Raw genomic sequence first — 17,831 nt, forward strand, 5'->3', positions numbered from 1 at the left:
ACTTGTACTTCAGTAATCTGATCAGACAAACAGTATTATCCCTTACAAGGTTTCTGGAGCGAAAGTAGAATTAGCATTGTAGATTATCAGATGGATTTAAGTGATAAAAAAACGCAAAAAAGCATTGGCTTAATCAGCATGTCTTCCTCCGCCTCTATACTTGACCTGTCTTTGTCTCTTGAACACGCACATATACACGCACGCACACACACACACGCACGCACACACACACACACACACCCATGTAGTACATGTACATGTACACGCATGCAGTGCACGCACACACACTAAGTCAACAGAGACTTTGATTTGTCAGTGTGCTGTTGTTTTATTAATGTAATTGATCAGTCCTCCTCTGCTACCGCAGGCACAGCGCTGTCTCTTAGATTCATTTCAGCTCTCGTCGCCGTCTGCTGGAAACCTTGTATGACCAAAACTGTTCCTTTTTATCACTATAAAAACAAAATACGATAAAATAGTGAAAATGGCCGATCTACACGCTGTGAGCTTGTGGATCGGCTATTTTCACTAGTTTTTTTGTGGCACTCTTCTATGATGGAGTAGGGTGTTTAATTCATGAAAAAAACATAAAAAGTTCATTTATGGAGATACAAAGTCTCTGCCCCGACAGCAGTGGTCTGCTGTCTTGAATTAAGTAGATGAGGAGCGAGGGAGAGAAGAAAGGGGGAGGCGGAGAGAGAGGGAAGGACAAACACAGAGGATTGGATCACAAATCAATGTATTTGTCTTTGTTTGTAAAGCGGGACGAAACTGGATCTTCTTCTTCTCAAGCCAAAACGTTTAGAGTTTATAGTTATGGGAGCTGACTGTTGCGGCTGGCAAAAGAGTCTAACTTTTAATCAGATTAACCACAGTTTTAGCTGAGTGAGTACTCTAATTTCAAAACTATAACGCATTGCGTTACTTGAAAAGAATAATCTGATTACCGCCGCACGAATTTCGTGGAGGCCATGAAGGTCGTGTCCGTCGCAAACGCATTGAGAGCTTGTAGATAGGCTATGTTTGGTTATTTTGTTAAAGATTAGAGCATTTGATATGATGAAACTAGCAATATGTTTAGAGGCGTTTTCCATGAAACCCTAATGGTCTGGGATATTTCATAAAAGCAGAGGTTAAAGCCTGGCAGTTGGCGGTATGTAGCACAGCAGGAACAATATTAATAAAACATAATTTTTCATGCTGTGTTAATTGACTAGGCAACAGCGCTAGTGTGGGGGGGCTGCTCCTTACACACCGTTTCACAAATCGCATAATAAATAGGACTTGGCCATTACACATTTTCTTCAGTTTTGAGATTTTATTTTTAATCCATTTATATAACCTAAGGCCACAGTGGCCTTGATGCCCCGTCCGCACGCCCCAGTGTGTTAGCTGATTTTATTCTTTGCTTCTTTCCTGTCAATACGTTTTTTTTAGACACCAGCGTCTTGTTGAGATTCTGAATTCTGAAATACAGAGCTGTGTTTTTTTTGTTTGTTTTTTATGAAATCATCCTTAACCCTTGAATTCACTTCATTAAAGTCATTGTTTTTATTTGATGGCCTTGCTGCTGCCCTGGCATTTGGCCTTTTCATCCCTCAAAAGATTTACTGTACACCAAGTGGCCTTGACCCCTAAAACAATGAAATTCCAGGCCTGCTGATTGACGGCGTTAACTTAAAGGCGTTACACCCAACACTGAACATAGTTACCCTTCTTTGAATCTCTCAAGACAGATTCTGCTAACAGCAGAATGAATCTGTCAGCACCACTGCCTTAAACATGTAGTGTTGTTGTATTGATAGTAGGAACACACACGGAAGTACCCGGGAGGAAGTGGACTAAGAAAGGGGAGGAGCCAAACCGAGTTCCTGTTTGTACATAAAAAAAGGAGGTGCTGCCCCCAGAGGAAAAAACTTAAGGAGAGAAAAAAAATACCAATTATCTTTTTTACCGAATGGGTTCCTAGATTGCCCTTCATTATAATGGTCCTGTCATCCTGATAAAATCATCACACATAATGAGAAAATGTGAAAAATGTGCCCTGATTAAACTGGTTGTATTTGAACATAGTCCATCCATAGAGAGAGAGAGAGAGATGGGAGGAGGAGAGGAGTGATATTTTATCAGCAAGCAGAATGTTCCTCATAACACTGTTGTCATTAATGTTCAGGTCACTGTGTGCGTGTGCGCACTAAACAATGACATTGTTACATGTTCTTTTCTGAACTGGTGGCTCGAAGTCGAAATAGACAATTGTATGTGCGTGTGTGTGTGTGTGTGTGTGTGTGTGGGGGGGGCGGGGGAGTAAATTACTGTAGTGGATTTCATGGGGCATCCCTGGTTGGGTTCAAAGCTTAAATATAATGTCTCACTTTGTAGATACACATACACATTCATTCCATACCTTTGTACTTTTTACTCAAGTACATTTTGAAAGCGGGACGTCTACTTGTAACAGAGTATATCTACATTGCAGTAGTGATACTTTTACTTAAGTAAAACATGTGAGTACTTCTTCCATCACTGCTTAGTGCTTACCTACATGTTGATGTTCTCATCTGTGGATGGATGGATGGATAGATGGATGGATGGAAGGAAGGAAGGAAGGAAGGATGGATAGAGGGAGGCTTGATGTCTTGATGAATGACATCATTTGACTGTATGGTGTGATGATGAGACTATTGAGCAGAGAGTGGGGCAGTGAAGAGGGGAGGGGTGGTAGGTATTTTAACCCATTAAGGCCTGAGGTTCTACAAATGTTTTCTAAATCCTAACTCGCTTTAAAACAATATACATTCAAAGATTTGCACACATTTTCACGATTTTTCAAAAATAGCAGATCTACAAGCTCATAGCTTGTATATCTGCTATTTTTGAATAGCCAAAGTGTAAAATAATGCTTTTTAGCTCAAATCATAAAATGACACAGATGCGTTCCCGGTCTTAATGGGTTAAGGCCGATAGAGAAGACAGATGGACGGGATGATTGAGGGATAAATATACTAGGAGGACAAAGAGATGATTGCCTATTCACATTCAGGCTGCAGATATGATGCACAGTTGCACACAAATAATGTCTGTCTTTAGAGGACTATATAATCATGTGAATGTTACACACATACCATGCCGTTTTTTCAGCGTGTCACACATTAGGTCTAATAAGTAGTCGGTCGACCCGAATCGACCCATAAGTGTCCCCTTTGCGTCCATTTTTACACCGTTAAACTCTCAGAGTTAAAGGACGATAACGGTGTAAATACAATACAATTTAATACTGTTTATGAATTATGCATTTCTTTACTCCAGGGCTTTCTTTTATTTTCAGCTAGACTTCAAATAAACACTTTAAAATGCATGAAAACTCCAAACAATAGCAGCTCAATAAATTGTTTTGTACGCCTAAAGTATTGCCTATCTCAAACAAGTCCCTTCAACCCATTAAGACCAGGAACGTATCTGTGTCATTTTAGATTCTAGCTATAGCCATTTTTTTTTACTTTTTATACTTCGGCTATTCAAAAATAGCAGATCTACAAGCTCATAGCGCTTTAAGCTTGTAATCTGCTATTTAAAAAAAATCAGGAGCATTTGTGCAAATCTTTGAATATGTATATATATTTTTAATGTGAACATTTGTAACTCAAATCTTTGCTTCTGGGGGGTCCCTGGAACTAAATATTTTTGTATGGTGGTCGGCGGCCAAATTAATATCATTTTGGTGGTCACTGACATGAAAAAGTTTGAGCACCACTGATATAGAAACGTTTTTCAGAAACCTGTTAGGATTTAGAAGACATTTGTAGATGCGATTGAATGGGTTAATTGTCATACCATATGCGCAAATGAATGAAAAACATTAGCCTCCTCAAAGAACAACATAAGCTTTGTAAAATGCTCAGCAGTAAGGTCAAGGATACTGTGTGTTGCAGTCAATATGCTAAATATGCCAGACCACTGGTATGGCCCTTTAAATGAGCACAATTACTGTGTGTGTGTGTGTGTGTGTGTGTGTGTGTGTGTGTGTGTGTGTGTGTGTGTGTGTGTGTGTGTGTGTGTGTGTGTGTGTGTGTGTGTGTGTGTGTGTGTGTGTGTGTGTGTGTGTGTGTGTGTGTGTGTGTGTGTGTGTGTGCGCGCGTGCGGAGAGAAACGGATAGATGAGCAGACTATTAGGCGAATAAATTATGGGAGGAAGAATCACTCCAAGGCCGTGATCTTTGACCTTTGACATGCCTAGAAACGAGACACTATACCACTATGAGGGGAGAGCGAGGGGAGGGAGACGATAATGATATCACAGGAAGCAGGCACATTGGAAACCTCATACATTATGTCCAAAACGGTTACCTTTTTCAGAATTCATTGAGCTTGCAGATCGGCTATTTTTGCTACTTTGGTGTGACACTGGTAGTATGATGAAGCAATGGTATTAATTTACGGAAGTTAAAAACATGGGGATAAAAGCTTTTCCCGCCCCGACAGCAACGATGTTAATGTGAAATCCATAGAACAGGGTCTGGTTTCAGCAACTGAAAGAAACACTTCTGGTTTATTGAATTCAATATTCTGAGAAGGTTTTCGCTCAAGTCGAGTGATCTTTTTTTCTAATGCGGTGTCCTATTCACAAAGTTTCACACAGATCGTGTAGATGATGATTTTGTGCGTTCTATATTTATTTGTCCCTTTTTTTAAGTTTGCTCACTTCAGCTCGAGTGTCAAATAAGGCCCTGATTGCCATACAGTTCAAAACCACCAATCTAAAAAATAATTCTTCCAAATCATTTGAACCTGGCATCCCTATTTTGGGAATGGGTGATGTGTTGTCAACTTAGATCTGTTATTTTTGCAATTTTTGCGGTTAAAACGCACCGACTATCACTTTAACCCTTTAAGACCTGGAACGCATCGGTGTCACGTTTTGATTTGAGCTGAAAAGCATTATTTTACACTTTGGCTATTCAAAAATAGCAGATATACAAGCTCATAGCGCGGCACCGAGTGCCGCGCTACGAGCTTGTAGATCTGCTATTTTTGAAAAATCGTGAAAATGTGTGCAAATATTTGTATATATATATTGTGTTAAAGCGAACATTTTTAACTGAAATCTTTGCTTCTGGGGGTCCCTGGAACAAAATATTAAGGTTTGAGCACCACCTATATAGAGACATACGTTTTTTTCAGAATACTGTCGGGAATTAGAAGACATTTGTAGAAATGGCTTCAGGTCTTAATGGGTTAAAAACAGTATCCCTGAGTGTAGAGCTCTACCGTGTTACTATTCCTATCTTTGAAGTAAGCAGCACATTTCAAAGCTGGTGGTAAGGGAGGAGATGCTTTTTATGTGGACCTATTTGCTCCCGTGGGGGAAACTCAGTTTTCAGCTTTCAGGAGCAATTAGGGGTTAAGAGTATTGTTCAGGGATACACATCGACTTTTCTGGCCTGACCTGGAATCGTACCTGAGGACATCCAGGGGCCCTGGCTCCCCAGGCGGGGACTCACTAACCACTCAGCTATGGCCGCCCCTTATATGAACTGTGGAAGGTCACTGTTTCCAAGCCCTGAATGTCTCTCTGGAGACCATGGAGAATGCTCTAGGGGTGCAACAGATAATCTAAACTAATCTACTTAATCGATCATAAAAAAAAAGAACACAAATTCTAAATAGCAGAAATAGCCGAGCCACAAGCTCACAACGAGTCATATCACGACAGCCTTGTGAGCTTGTAGATCGGCTGTTTGTGCCCAATCCATTTAGTTGATTATAAAAATCTATAGAATAATCGATAGAATAATCGCTAATAAAATAATGGATAGTTGCATCCCTTGGATGCTCTTCCCCCTCTCAATTAGCTCTGAGGTTCTGTTAACCCATTCAATTCAGGAACGCATCTGTGTCATTTTAGATTTCTTTGGCTATTCAAAAATAGCAGATATACAAGCTCATAGCGCAGCACCGAGTGCTTGTAGATCTGCTATTTTTGAAAAATCTTAAAATTTGTGCATATCTTTGAATATATATTTCTTCAAGTGAACATTTGTAACTCAAATCTTTGCTTCTGGGGGTCCCCGTAACTAAATATTTAGATATGGTGGTCGGCGGCCAAATACATATCATTTTGGGGGTCCTTGACATGAAAAAGATCTGTGATGGACGGCCGTGCAGCTCCCAGGTGGGGCTGTGTGCTATTCTGATAAAGTGGTGTTGAAAGAGGCACATGTCTTACCAAACATTCCCTGATGTAAATACAAGTCGACACAAATGTGTGCGTGCGTGCGTGTGTGTGCATGACCACACACTGCAGCTGTCGGTACCACACCCACTTCCTGTGGAGACGAATCACAGCAATGGCACACATTGCTGGCGCTCTCCCTCTCTCACACACAGACATGCATACACACATCAGAATGCAGAAGTAAATACACCAGATATGCACATTTCATGGGTTTCTTGAAGGATGAAAAGAGGTGAGAGCGGAACCGAGAGATGATTCGTGACGAATGGAGCCAGAGAGAGGGAGAGGCGAGGATGTGAGATGGAGGGAGAGAGAGAGTGAATGAGAGAGGGATACAGTATGAAGAGGAACAGGAAACGTGATGCCAGTGTGGGAGGAGAGGGTGATGAGGACAGAGGGAGGGACAGATGGAGGAAAGGGTAGATAAGGGTCAACAAGTAAACGAGATGTACTGTAGTGTGTATACCTACAAAGTCAGAGGAAAGGAGATGGAACGGCATCGCTAGATGTTAACTGAGACATCAGAGAAAAGATGGAGATAAAGGAGGGTGGTATGCAGGGACAGATGGAGCGGTGGAAAAACTCACACAAAATGCAGCTGGATACATCAGTCAGTGTACATGAGGGTGTACACGACTGACCTAATGTAGACTGACCGTCATTCTACAGTACATGAGGGCAGTTCCAGTCTACATTAGGTTTGGTCTACTGTACATTAGAGTCTATATGTTCAGGTTCCCTTTGTCATTCACAACAGAAGTAGGGGAAGTACGGTTATAAAAAGGAAAAAATACGACCGTGCAAATAGACAGCAGGGAAAGTGCAGCCGTGTTGGGCTGCAAACATGGTGCAGTTAAGTGCGCCAGCACAGGTTATGTAACGCTGATAAGAATCTCATATAATGAGAAGTGCTGTGGAAGGCAGGGGGGGGATGGAAGAGGTGGGAGGCGGAAAGAAAGAAAGAAAGGAAGAAGGAGACAGACAGACAGACAGACATTGTTGTCAGGGTCTGGAATGGATCTCATGTGCATAGACTGGGATCATGTCTTTTTGTCTGATCTAGGCTAGAGCAACTATAAGTAACCTTGCGGTGGAACCCGCGGCGGAAACCAAGAGCACCGGTGCTCCTCCAAAATGATTCCCATCAGCCAGAGGCGTATTGATTTGTGTAGTTTAGTATACTTTTTTCGTTTCGTTTGTTATAATAATGGTTTGGTTTGGTACGTCCATCTTTTATTCTAACTTGTAGTACGTCTAGCAAAACTAAACTATTTTCTTTTAATTTGCATTATGTGGGGGAAAAAAACGAAAAATTCCCCCTTTTTTCTTTCTTGAGACCAGATCACGTGGGGCAGTTTGGAATGAAAACCAGGCTTTTCCTCTGTGTGGAAAGCCTGGTGATGCCAGATTAAGGTGTGCATGTGTCTTTGATAAGGGGGTCACTGTGTGGAGTGATTCAACATGGAATTCCCTGCAAGTATATTTTGTTTCCAGGTAATATTAGCCAAATCATGACTCACCGGCGCAAAAAATTGATCTGTTGACATTAAGTCATATATTAAACATCCTATCATGAAGGCATGGCACCAGGTCATGTCATGTCCCTTACACCGTTGGTTCTCAACCCCTGGGGGTCCGGCGACCCCCAGGGGTCCTTGGGGGCGTTCCACGGGGTCCCTAGCAAAAGTATTTAACATAGCATCAGCTTAACCACTTTATCCATTTATACATTGGCTATTCAAAAAAGTTGAATAATTTAGATTTTTTTAACCCCAAATGTTCTCTTCTGGGAGTTCCTTGTTGGCACAAAATATTTTCAGATGGGGGACGTTTATTCATAGATTTGCACAGCTCGTGACGTGCTATGAGCTTGTATATCTGCTATTTTTGAATAGCCAAAGTATAAAATATGGATAAAGTGACGCTATATAAAATAATTTGGTGGGGGACCTCCTGGAACTCCCTCGAGGACCCCTGGGGGTCCCCGGACCCCACTTTGAGAACCAATGCTGTAGTATACAGCATTGTTTAATTTTCATTGATAAAAAAATCATGAATTCTATGACGTACAGTAAGGGCAGGTAATATAAGATGTAAAGTGGTGTAAATCATAGCATACACTGTTGTATATTGTTACATTGATTGCCCTAGTTTGAGTGAGTTTGTATGAGTTTGATGCTATTGAGTTACACACCCTCTGGTGTTTTTTTTACATCCTTTGCTAGCGCATGGATTTTTGCAGTGTTGTCCTATCTATGCTATATTGTTGTAGTGCAGGAAATAGATACAGTACAAACTATGCGGATACACGTCAGAAAAATGTTTTGATGTTATATTGTTAACACCTCTTGGCCCAGTTTGATTGTGTTACACAGACGAGAATAGCCCTGTGCTGTATTTTTATCTTGCTGCCATCTTGTTGGGCCATTTTAGACACCGCTTTTAAACAAGTCATTTTATAATTCGGTCCTGTAGTGTTAAGTGTTACATTGCCTGACCCAGTTGAATGGATATGACCTAAAAGATTTTGGGTCACAACGAAACACAGCTGTGTCTCATTTGTACCCATAGTGTTGAAATTGTGAATGTGAATCCAAACATCAAAGTGTTTCAATGAAGGAGCATCCTCGCTGCAAATTCATTACTACAAAGTGGGTGCTGACATTTGAACTCTGCACAGATAGCAATAGTGTGTGTGTGTGTGTGTGTGTGTGTGTGTGTGTGTGTGTGTGTGTGTGTGTGTGTGTGTGTGTGTGTGTGTGTGTGTGTGTGTGTGTGTGTGTGTGTGTCACAGCTGTTGTGTCTTTGCCTAACAATGCTTTTGTTCATCACCTTTTTATTGAGCATAAAGAGACTAATGCTTGATGTGTCTGTCGTATGATGGCGTCAATCGCTGAAAATAGGCAGTCTACAAAGCTATTTTTGGCATGCAACATGTCATATGACAAAGTATAATTTGGGCTTAAAGGTGATGTGATATTATTTTGTCAAAATAACTGTTAAGTTGCTCTGTTCCCATAGCAATACTCTACAGTATATAGAGTGTTTGTTCAGTAGCAGGGGTCCGTCTCCTCATCTCTCAAGTACAGAACAGAAGTAACAGAACATAGATTTTCAGGTCAGGATACCAATTTCATCCAATCAAGAGAGAGAACTCAAACAGGATACAGGATAAACAAGTGAAATTGAAAGTGAGGAAACAAAAACAAAGAATGAGCACAATTGGAATTGGAACACTATACAATTGAAGTTGATAAATGGGTTCTCTCTCTTGACCGGGTGAAATTGGTGACCAAACTGAAAACGTATTTTCTGTTTATTAAAAAGCTCTGGAGACTCCTGTTACAGAACAAACAAGATTTACAAAACAATACAAAAAAAACACTTTTTGTAAAAAAAATATTACTAACAGCATCTTTTAAAAGCTAGTGAGGTTAGACCAGCTTCACTTTTAGAACAACCTGTCCTATTCCTGTCTCCTCTCATCTCTCCGTTCTCCTCTCACCTCTCCTGTCCTCTCCTCTCCCTCCTTGGTGTATGCCAGTGGTTCTTTTTATTGTCACATCACAGGTTTACAGGTATAAAACAGTGGGTGGTATTAGTTTTTGTGCAAGCTCCATCGTCTTTGTTATTTCCATATAAAGAGAAAGGGAAGAAGAAGAGGGGCATGGCGAGTAAGGGGAAGAGAGAGAAAGATCAATAAACAAGACATCACTCAGTCATGTACACCAGCTTGCTTTCTGTTTTCTCTGATTTGTCTCGCAGAATCTGGCAAAACTGCTAGTGGCTCCCCATTGGCTTAGACCTGTTGCTCATTTCTCTCGCAGAATCTGGCAACACTGTCATAGAGGTGTGTCTAGTACCATAGCTTGGGAGGATGAGACCGCCCGTTCAGAGTATGGGAAAGTATCCCCATTGGCTTAAAGGACAGCCAATGATGAAAAAATGTTGAGAAAGTGTTGGCTAGACCCAGTCTCTTCTTAGACCAGCGTGCTTTGCAAGCTGGTAAAAACAACAAAGTATCTCCATTTTTACACATAGTATATCTAACAGGTGCGGTGTGTACCTGAGGTTAAACATAAGGTGTGTATACTAAGTTGTCTTTTGACTTTGTCAGTGTTTCCAGAGGACACAGGCAGCTCCTCTGTCCCCAGGGCTCTTTACTGTACGGTACCTTCTCAGCCATGATGCTAACCTGCTGCCTCTCTCCTCTGGTGTCCTGCAGGCCGATGCTAAGATGGTGTGTGACGTGGTCAGCCGTATGGAGGACACGGAGCCTTACTCCCAGGAGCTGCTGGGCGCCATGATGCGTCTGTGGTCCGACGCCGGCATCCAGGAGTGCTTCAGCCGCGCCCGAGAGTACCAGCTCAACGACTCAGCACAATAGTACGTTCTCTGTGTGTGTGTGTGTGTGTGTGTGTGTGTGTGTGTGTGTGTACGTGCGTGCTTGTGTGTGTGTTTAGGACATTGGTTCTCAAAGTGGGGTCCGGGGACCCCCAGGGGTACTTGAGGGTGTTCCAGTGGGTACCCAGCGAAATGTGTAAATATATAGCATCAGAATAATTATGACCTTTTATACTTTGGCTATTCAAAAATAGCAGATATACAAGCTCATAGCGCGGCACCGAGTGCCGCGCTACGAGCTTGTAGATCTGCTATTTTTGAAAAATCGTGAAAATGTGTGCAAATCTTTGAATATATATATATTTTTAAGCGAACATTTGTAACTCAAATCTTTGCTTCTGGGGGTCCCTGGAACAAATTGTTTTTAGATGGGGGTCCGCGGCCAAATACATATCATTTTGGGGGTCCTTGACATGAAAAAGTTTGAGAACCACTGGTTTAGGAGGCAGGGGTGGGGGGGGGGAACAGCATTTTCCTATGGAGTTGAAGGCAAGGGGGGGGTCGGGTGGGGAGAGAGTCAGCGCACAGAAGTCAAGGCACAGACGGCTGTGTTTTTGACGGACAACGGATGCACGCTTACCAAAAAGAAACCTTGCCAAACAGTTGCGTGCATTAGTGCAAGATGAGGATAAAGGAAACATTCAGTCTAAATGTCCAGTTTGCTAATTCACAACTACTACCACTACTTTTGTATTTGAAACTTTAAATTTCTCTAAATATTATAAACTTTCACGACAGCCTAAGTACAAATATCATTTATGAAAAGGCTACAGTGAAGTCGGACTGAATGATTGAAATGTTTTTTTCTTGTTTTACTCTTGGTGTGGGGATTATCTGGCACATGTATGTACAGTATCTGTTATGAAAGGGAAATGAGTGAAACGGATATAGTCCTTGGGAAACCATAAACCATAAACCTACGTAGGCCTACATCTAAATGAGTTGCCATATTTACATTTCCTTACAAATTACAAATCCTTATAAGCTATATATTTCGTGGATGCATAGTAGCTGAAACTCCACAAGATATTCCTCTAACTTATTTAGTGAGAACATTGCTCCTCCTGCTGAGAGCATCTCAGCAGCCCCCCCCCCCCTGCGGTGGGGGGAGGGTCTATTTGGGAGAGATGGAAAGACAGGAAGTGTGTGTGGACTTCCCACTGCTTCTTATCATTAGCCTAGAGTAGCATGACATTGACGCACGCACGCACACACACACACACACACACACACACACACACACACACACACACACACACACACACACACACACGGCAATAAGAAATGTATGAAAGCAGCAGTGAGTATGATCACAGAGCAGCTGCTCTGACACACAGTCAATCACCATTAAAAGCACCCAGTCTGATCTACTATTTCCCAATGAAGGCTGAGAGAGAGAGAGAGAAAGGGAAGAGAGAGGGGGGGGCGAGAGCGAAAGAGAGAGGAAAGGAGATGGGAGTAGGAGGGTATATGTGAGTGAACAGAAGTGAATGAGTGAACGAGCGAGGGGGCAGATGAAGAGAGAGAGAGAGGGAGATATTAAATGGAATGTGTTGATGTATTACTGTCAAGAGTCATGTTTGTGTGTGCCTAGCTTACTGTAATTGTTCACCATACATCTTGTAGAATTGGAGGAAGTAATTCATTTATATTGCTGTCAGCACTATAGCTACAGTACACACTGTACACTGTTTATATTTTCAGGGTGCGAACTAACTGGCTAGCATTAAAATAAAGCAGTTCTCAGGTGTGGCTAGCATTACAGTTTGCTGCTTTAACACATTGATTGCCAAGATCGCATATATGCGTTCTTTCAAATCCATCGCTTGATTGCCGCAATTCAAAAGATCGCATATACTGTATGCGTTCTTTTGAATTTTCATTGTTTAATCTGTGATCGCGCTGTTCTGTGAATTTTTCATCATCAGTTTCGCTTTCTGTTTAGTTCACACTCACCGGGTTCCGGATTCATGACGCAGATTCCGTTTCCGGTTCTCGGAAGGCCTTTTTTAGGCATTTTAGGCGAGAATAGGGAAAACAAGGGAACCAGGAGACCTGGTACTGCCAGACCCCTAGTGGTTGAAATCTGAATGGCCGGACTTCGCATGACGTGTGTGCAGAGGAAAAGAGGGACAGACCGACCGGCCGACCGACCGACCGACAAAGCCTCATGTAGGCCGACCCCCTGGGTCTGGCAAACACGGTTTTTCACACGGTATAAAAAACTAACTGAGAGCTCCAGTTCTATTTTCTTTAGTCTGGATGACGAACAGCCATCGTCGTCGTGTATCACATAGAACTGAAGCCCGATCGGCAATCTGCGAAAACGGCACATCCGGTTATGACGTATGGACTGTTTGAGCCTGTTTGGGGGGGTCGAGCGAGTGAACGAGTGATCAAGGTGTCGATCTGCTGCTCTCTGCTGGTCGATCTGTCGCATGGGTTTAAAACCGCAGTCAGACAAAGTATTTGAATGAAAAATTACAAAATAACAAACACGAAAATCGCTGGCACAGGGGTGAGTACATTATGAATAACTCTGGCAGTAAATGTGTTAAACAGCGGACATTTTCATACATTTTACCTATATTCATTTACTCTGAAATACATTGAGGGCAGGATCATAATCTTCAGTGATGCCGAGATTACAGAAGGCATAACACAACAGTATCATAATATTGAAATAAGAACAGGATAAAACGGGTTGTGTGCTGTAAAAGCGAGCAAAGAACAGAGTATACACAATAAGACATCTTAATTAAAACAATGACACTTAAAAACATTAATCTTTATAAATATTGGATATTTAAAGTGCGTTGTAACTCATTCCAGTTATAGGGACTAGCGTTAAAACTAGTGTTGACCCTGGGGACAAGTAAGGAAATGTATGAGAGCGGGTTTGATATACTGAAGTATTCCAAATGAACAGTGATTAAATCTATTTATTTAACAGTGCTTTATAAATGTGGATATGTATGTACCAATGTTGGTGTTGTCTCGTAGAGAGAGGGGGACATGAAAGTAGACATGGTTAACGTCAGGACAGGCTGCTAGACTGTACACCAGTGTCCTAAACGTTTTTGCTCTTAAAAAAAAAAACTTTTGAAATGTACATATACACTATATTTTTTATGTACAGGAAACAAAAAAAAAGGTGATTTTTACTCGCGACCCATACAAATTGGTCCAAGACCTTGGTCAAATTGGTCAAATTGGATTTATGGTCAAATTGGTCCATGGATTTATGGAAACTGTACACAGGTGAGTCTGAAATAAATATGTAGATAATGGACATAAACAACAACTAGAGAGAGAGAGAGAGAGATGGAGTGTGTGGTTATGTTCTTCCTCATGAAGTCATCCATCACTGGAGATAAGGGGGGAGGGGGTTCCAAAGGTTACAAAACACATTCCTATCAACATTTAGATACATACACAATTAATGGGAACAACAACATTCACTCTGCACTGTGTGTGTGTGTGTACGCGCATGTGTGTACGTGCGTGTGCGCATTTAAGTAGTTGTCTGTTAAATGTCAAAACATTAAAGATTGATGCGTACTTCCTATTATGTTGTAACCTGTGGAGTGGAACGAGGTGACCAACCAATCAGCTGATAGGACAGATGTCATATGATCAGGACACATCTAATCTAGTGAATAGTGTGTGTGTGTGTGTGTGTGTGTGTGTGTGTGTGTGCGCGCGCTTGTGCACATGGATCTCATACATTATGACATCAGTAGTCTATGATTTATGGCTCCGGCAGTGGCTCAGGGGTAGAGTGGCCGGTAGAGCGGCCGGATGGGAACCGCGAGGGTCCCAGTTCGATCCCAGGCTCCCCCCAGAGTTAGTGTCGAAGTCCTTGAGCAAGACACTGAACCCCTAATTGCTCCCGATGAGCAGGTTGGTGCCTTGCATGGTTTCTTCTGCCATCGGTGTATGAATGTGTGTGTGAATGTAATGCACAATCTATGTAAAGAGCTTTGGATAAAAGCGCTATATAAATGCACCATTTAACATTTACCATATTTGGGCATGGTTTCAGCCTGATTAGAGCCCTGTTGACTTTCATTATGAAATTAATAAAAAAAAAAAAAGAAGCTACTTCATGGTGCTGATTAGTCCAGCGGTTTGCAAGATTAGCTCCGGAAAAACAGACTGACAAGACCCTCTTATAGACGAATAGACTCCCGCAGAGTCACACCGTAAAAAAAAAAATCTAGACCAGGCGTGTCCAAATTCCGGCCCGGGGCCCAATCGTGGCACATTTTATAAGTCAGCTTACTTCCTAAAAATCTATTATTTACGTGCCGCCAGTATTATACCTGTCATGTGAAATTCATACATTTAAATGTTGGTGTTTTGAAATGAACCATGGGGCAAATAGGCTATTTCTCAGTAGAATTTGTAAGGATAGCTAGCTGCTTGTTCCTTGTGTTGTTTGATTCTCAACATGGCAACAAAAGGCCATTTCGTATTTTATTTTATTTATTTTGTTTGCAGAGAAACTTTTCACACCTGGTTACATTTCGTCGGGTGGAAACCTTATATGTCCGAAACCGTTACTTTTCAGGATTCAAATTCAAAAGCATCAAAAGTAGCGATCGACAAGCTCAAAACCTGTCACTTTGCGCCGCGTTTCGATCTTGTGGATCTACTACTTTTGATGCTTTTGTGTGACGCTGTAGTATGATAAAGTAGGGCATTCATTTAAGAAAAAACAAAAATATGGATAAGATATTTATAGGATGCATAGGATGCCCGACAGCAACGATTTGGCTACACTACCATTTGATCAAAAGACAATTTGGACTGTAAATATAACAGCAATACAGTGCATGCATGTAAATAGAAAGGCTGAATTGTTTTTGTTTTGTTCACAGCATAGATGTTTGCTACGCTGCCGACAAAAGGCTATTGATATTGCACTGTAGTTTAATAAAATCATATTTTCATTTTCAAATATGGCCCCCTTTGAAAAAGTTAAGAAAGCCTGCTCTAGACATTTGGTGGTGTGGGTAAGAGGCCACGTAATGAATGTTATCTTCACGATCTTCCTAGAAGTGTTTGCGTGCGTGTGCCCACGTGTGTGACTGTCTGCATGAGTACACATGCATGAGTTTGTATGTATATAGAAAGCAGAATCTCTGTTCCATTGTTCTGCTAAAAGTAGTGCCTGAAGCCACCTGTCTTTCTAAATCTTTCTTTTTCTTTCTCTCTCTGAATATCTAACATGTCCTGACCTATTTACCACAATACACATACATTACACATGGAACATGCACACACTAATAACACATCATAGAACGTGTGTGCGCATGCACACACACACACACACACACACACACACACACACACACACACACACACACACACACACACACACACACACACACACACACACACACACACACACACACATACATCTTTCATCAACAAAATGAATACAGTACATACTATAATTATACAAATACCCTGTCATGCATGGCCAAATCTGCACACACACACACACACACACACACACACACACACACACACACACACACACACACACACACACACACACACACACACACACACACACACGTTTACATTTGTTGTTGTTGTGAAAATAGCCAATCTAGAAGCTCACAACGTGTCGCATCACAACACGTTGTGACCTTCTAGATCTGGTATTTCCACTACTTTTGTGTGACGCTCTTGTATGATGAAGTAGGGCATTCGTTTACGAAAAATAACATACAAAGTAGCAATATGGAGATTCAAGGTTTCTGCCTGACAGCAACGTCCGACATTATGCAGCCCACAGGCACAATAGTGCTGTCATCTTCAGCGGCTACTGGAGGCCAATACCAGAATGAACATGGCAACCATTTTGATTCATCTTGAGAGGTGTGTAATATTCTGTCTCCAGAGGAAGTGCACACTGCATGTCATTAGCAAGCATTGTGCGTATGCTATCTTAGAACTCTCTGCATTCGTGCCAGCCAGATGTCAAGGCAGTATTGAACCAGTAATGAATTCACTTCATTAAGAACAGACAAGAACGCAATGAATACACACTCAAGGGCAAAACACAAGGACACAATGTGAGTGTTAACCTCAAACAAAAACAAGCTGATTCTTGGTGAGGAATGTCAAAACATTTCTAGGTGAATAATTCAATGAACAACACTTAAGGGGATGCATGTCTCTTGAACACCTTCAGTGTACATTATTATGTTGGAATCGACTTTATTGTCACATCACAGGTTTACAGGTGTAAAACATTGGGTGTAATTTGTTTTTGTGCAAGTTTTATCGTTTTTGTTATTTCCATAAAAAGAGAACAGGAAGAAGAGCAAGGGGAAGAGAGACAAAGATCAATAAAAAAAAACAAAGTGTCTACATTTTTACACATCCTGTGCGGTATGTACCTGAGGTTAAACACAGGGTGTGTGAGCATAGCAGCAGAAATATACTGTGCATGATATGGACGTTAGTTAAGGTGCAAGAATAATAAATATCAGTGTGTTATACATGGGGTTAAGGTGCAGAGTATCAGTGCGTGTCAGGTTCGACCGCATAGCCCACATACGGTACCTTTCACTGGTATAATCCACTCCACATGTGCGCTGTGGACTTCTCTAGACTACTACTAAACATATTCAGAGACATTTTGGGAACTTCTGTACTACTACCACTGTGGATAGATACAGTAGTAGTTACACATAGGGTCATTAAGGTGTTTGCCGGGACTGTTTTGCACAATTTACAATTAATTCAGTCTTTCTGTCTGTCTGTCTGTCTGTCTGTCTGTCTGTCTGTCTGTCTGTCTGTCTCTCTCTCTCTCTCTCTCTCTCTCTCTCTCTCTCTCTCTCTCTCTCTCTCTCTCTCTCTCTCTCTCTCTCTCTCTCTCTCTCTCTCTCTCTCTCTCTCTCTCTCTCTCACACACACACATTGTTCCCCTCTGTGGCGTCTTCTCTCTTTCCTCCTGTCTCTCTGTCCCTTTTTTCAGTCACTAGTCATGTCATGTGTGCTTTGTGCCAGGCCCCCTGCCAAAAAGCCCCTCTCTCCCTTCTTTAACCCCACTCTCTCCCTGGCACGGGCCCAGGGCCTCAGTACCACCAGGCCATTAGCTGATGTTTATCACAAGTCATTACAATCAATCATCTCACACACAGACTGCAGTGTAGGACACTAAAAATAACAC

The 17,831-nt window shown here is 41.7% G+C and overlaps 1 protein-coding gene across 2 annotated transcripts in view; it reads left to right on the top strand.

Annotated features, from left to right (window-relative positions):
- The window catches only part of gnao1a (guanine nucleotide binding protein (G protein), alpha activating activity polypeptide O, a), a 158,597-nt gene that overhangs the window by 96,123 nt on the left and 44,643 nt on the right, over positions 1 to 17,831 (top strand). For both annotated transcript variants that reach the window (XM_084060758.1, XM_084060757.1), the window contains exon 4: positions 10,461 to 10,621. In XM_084060758.1, the coding sequence (XP_083916884.1) occupies positions 10,461 to 10,621 (161 nt within the window). The remainder of the gene's footprint in view (positions 1 to 10,460; positions 10,622 to 17,831) is intronic.

Source organism: Gymnoscopelus microlampas, assembly GCF_963454915.1.
Source record: "Gymnoscopelus microlampas genome assembly, chromosome: 6".
Classification (NCBI taxonomy): Eukaryota; Metazoa; Chordata; class Actinopteri; order Myctophiformes; family Myctophidae; genus Gymnoscopelus; species Gymnoscopelus microlampas.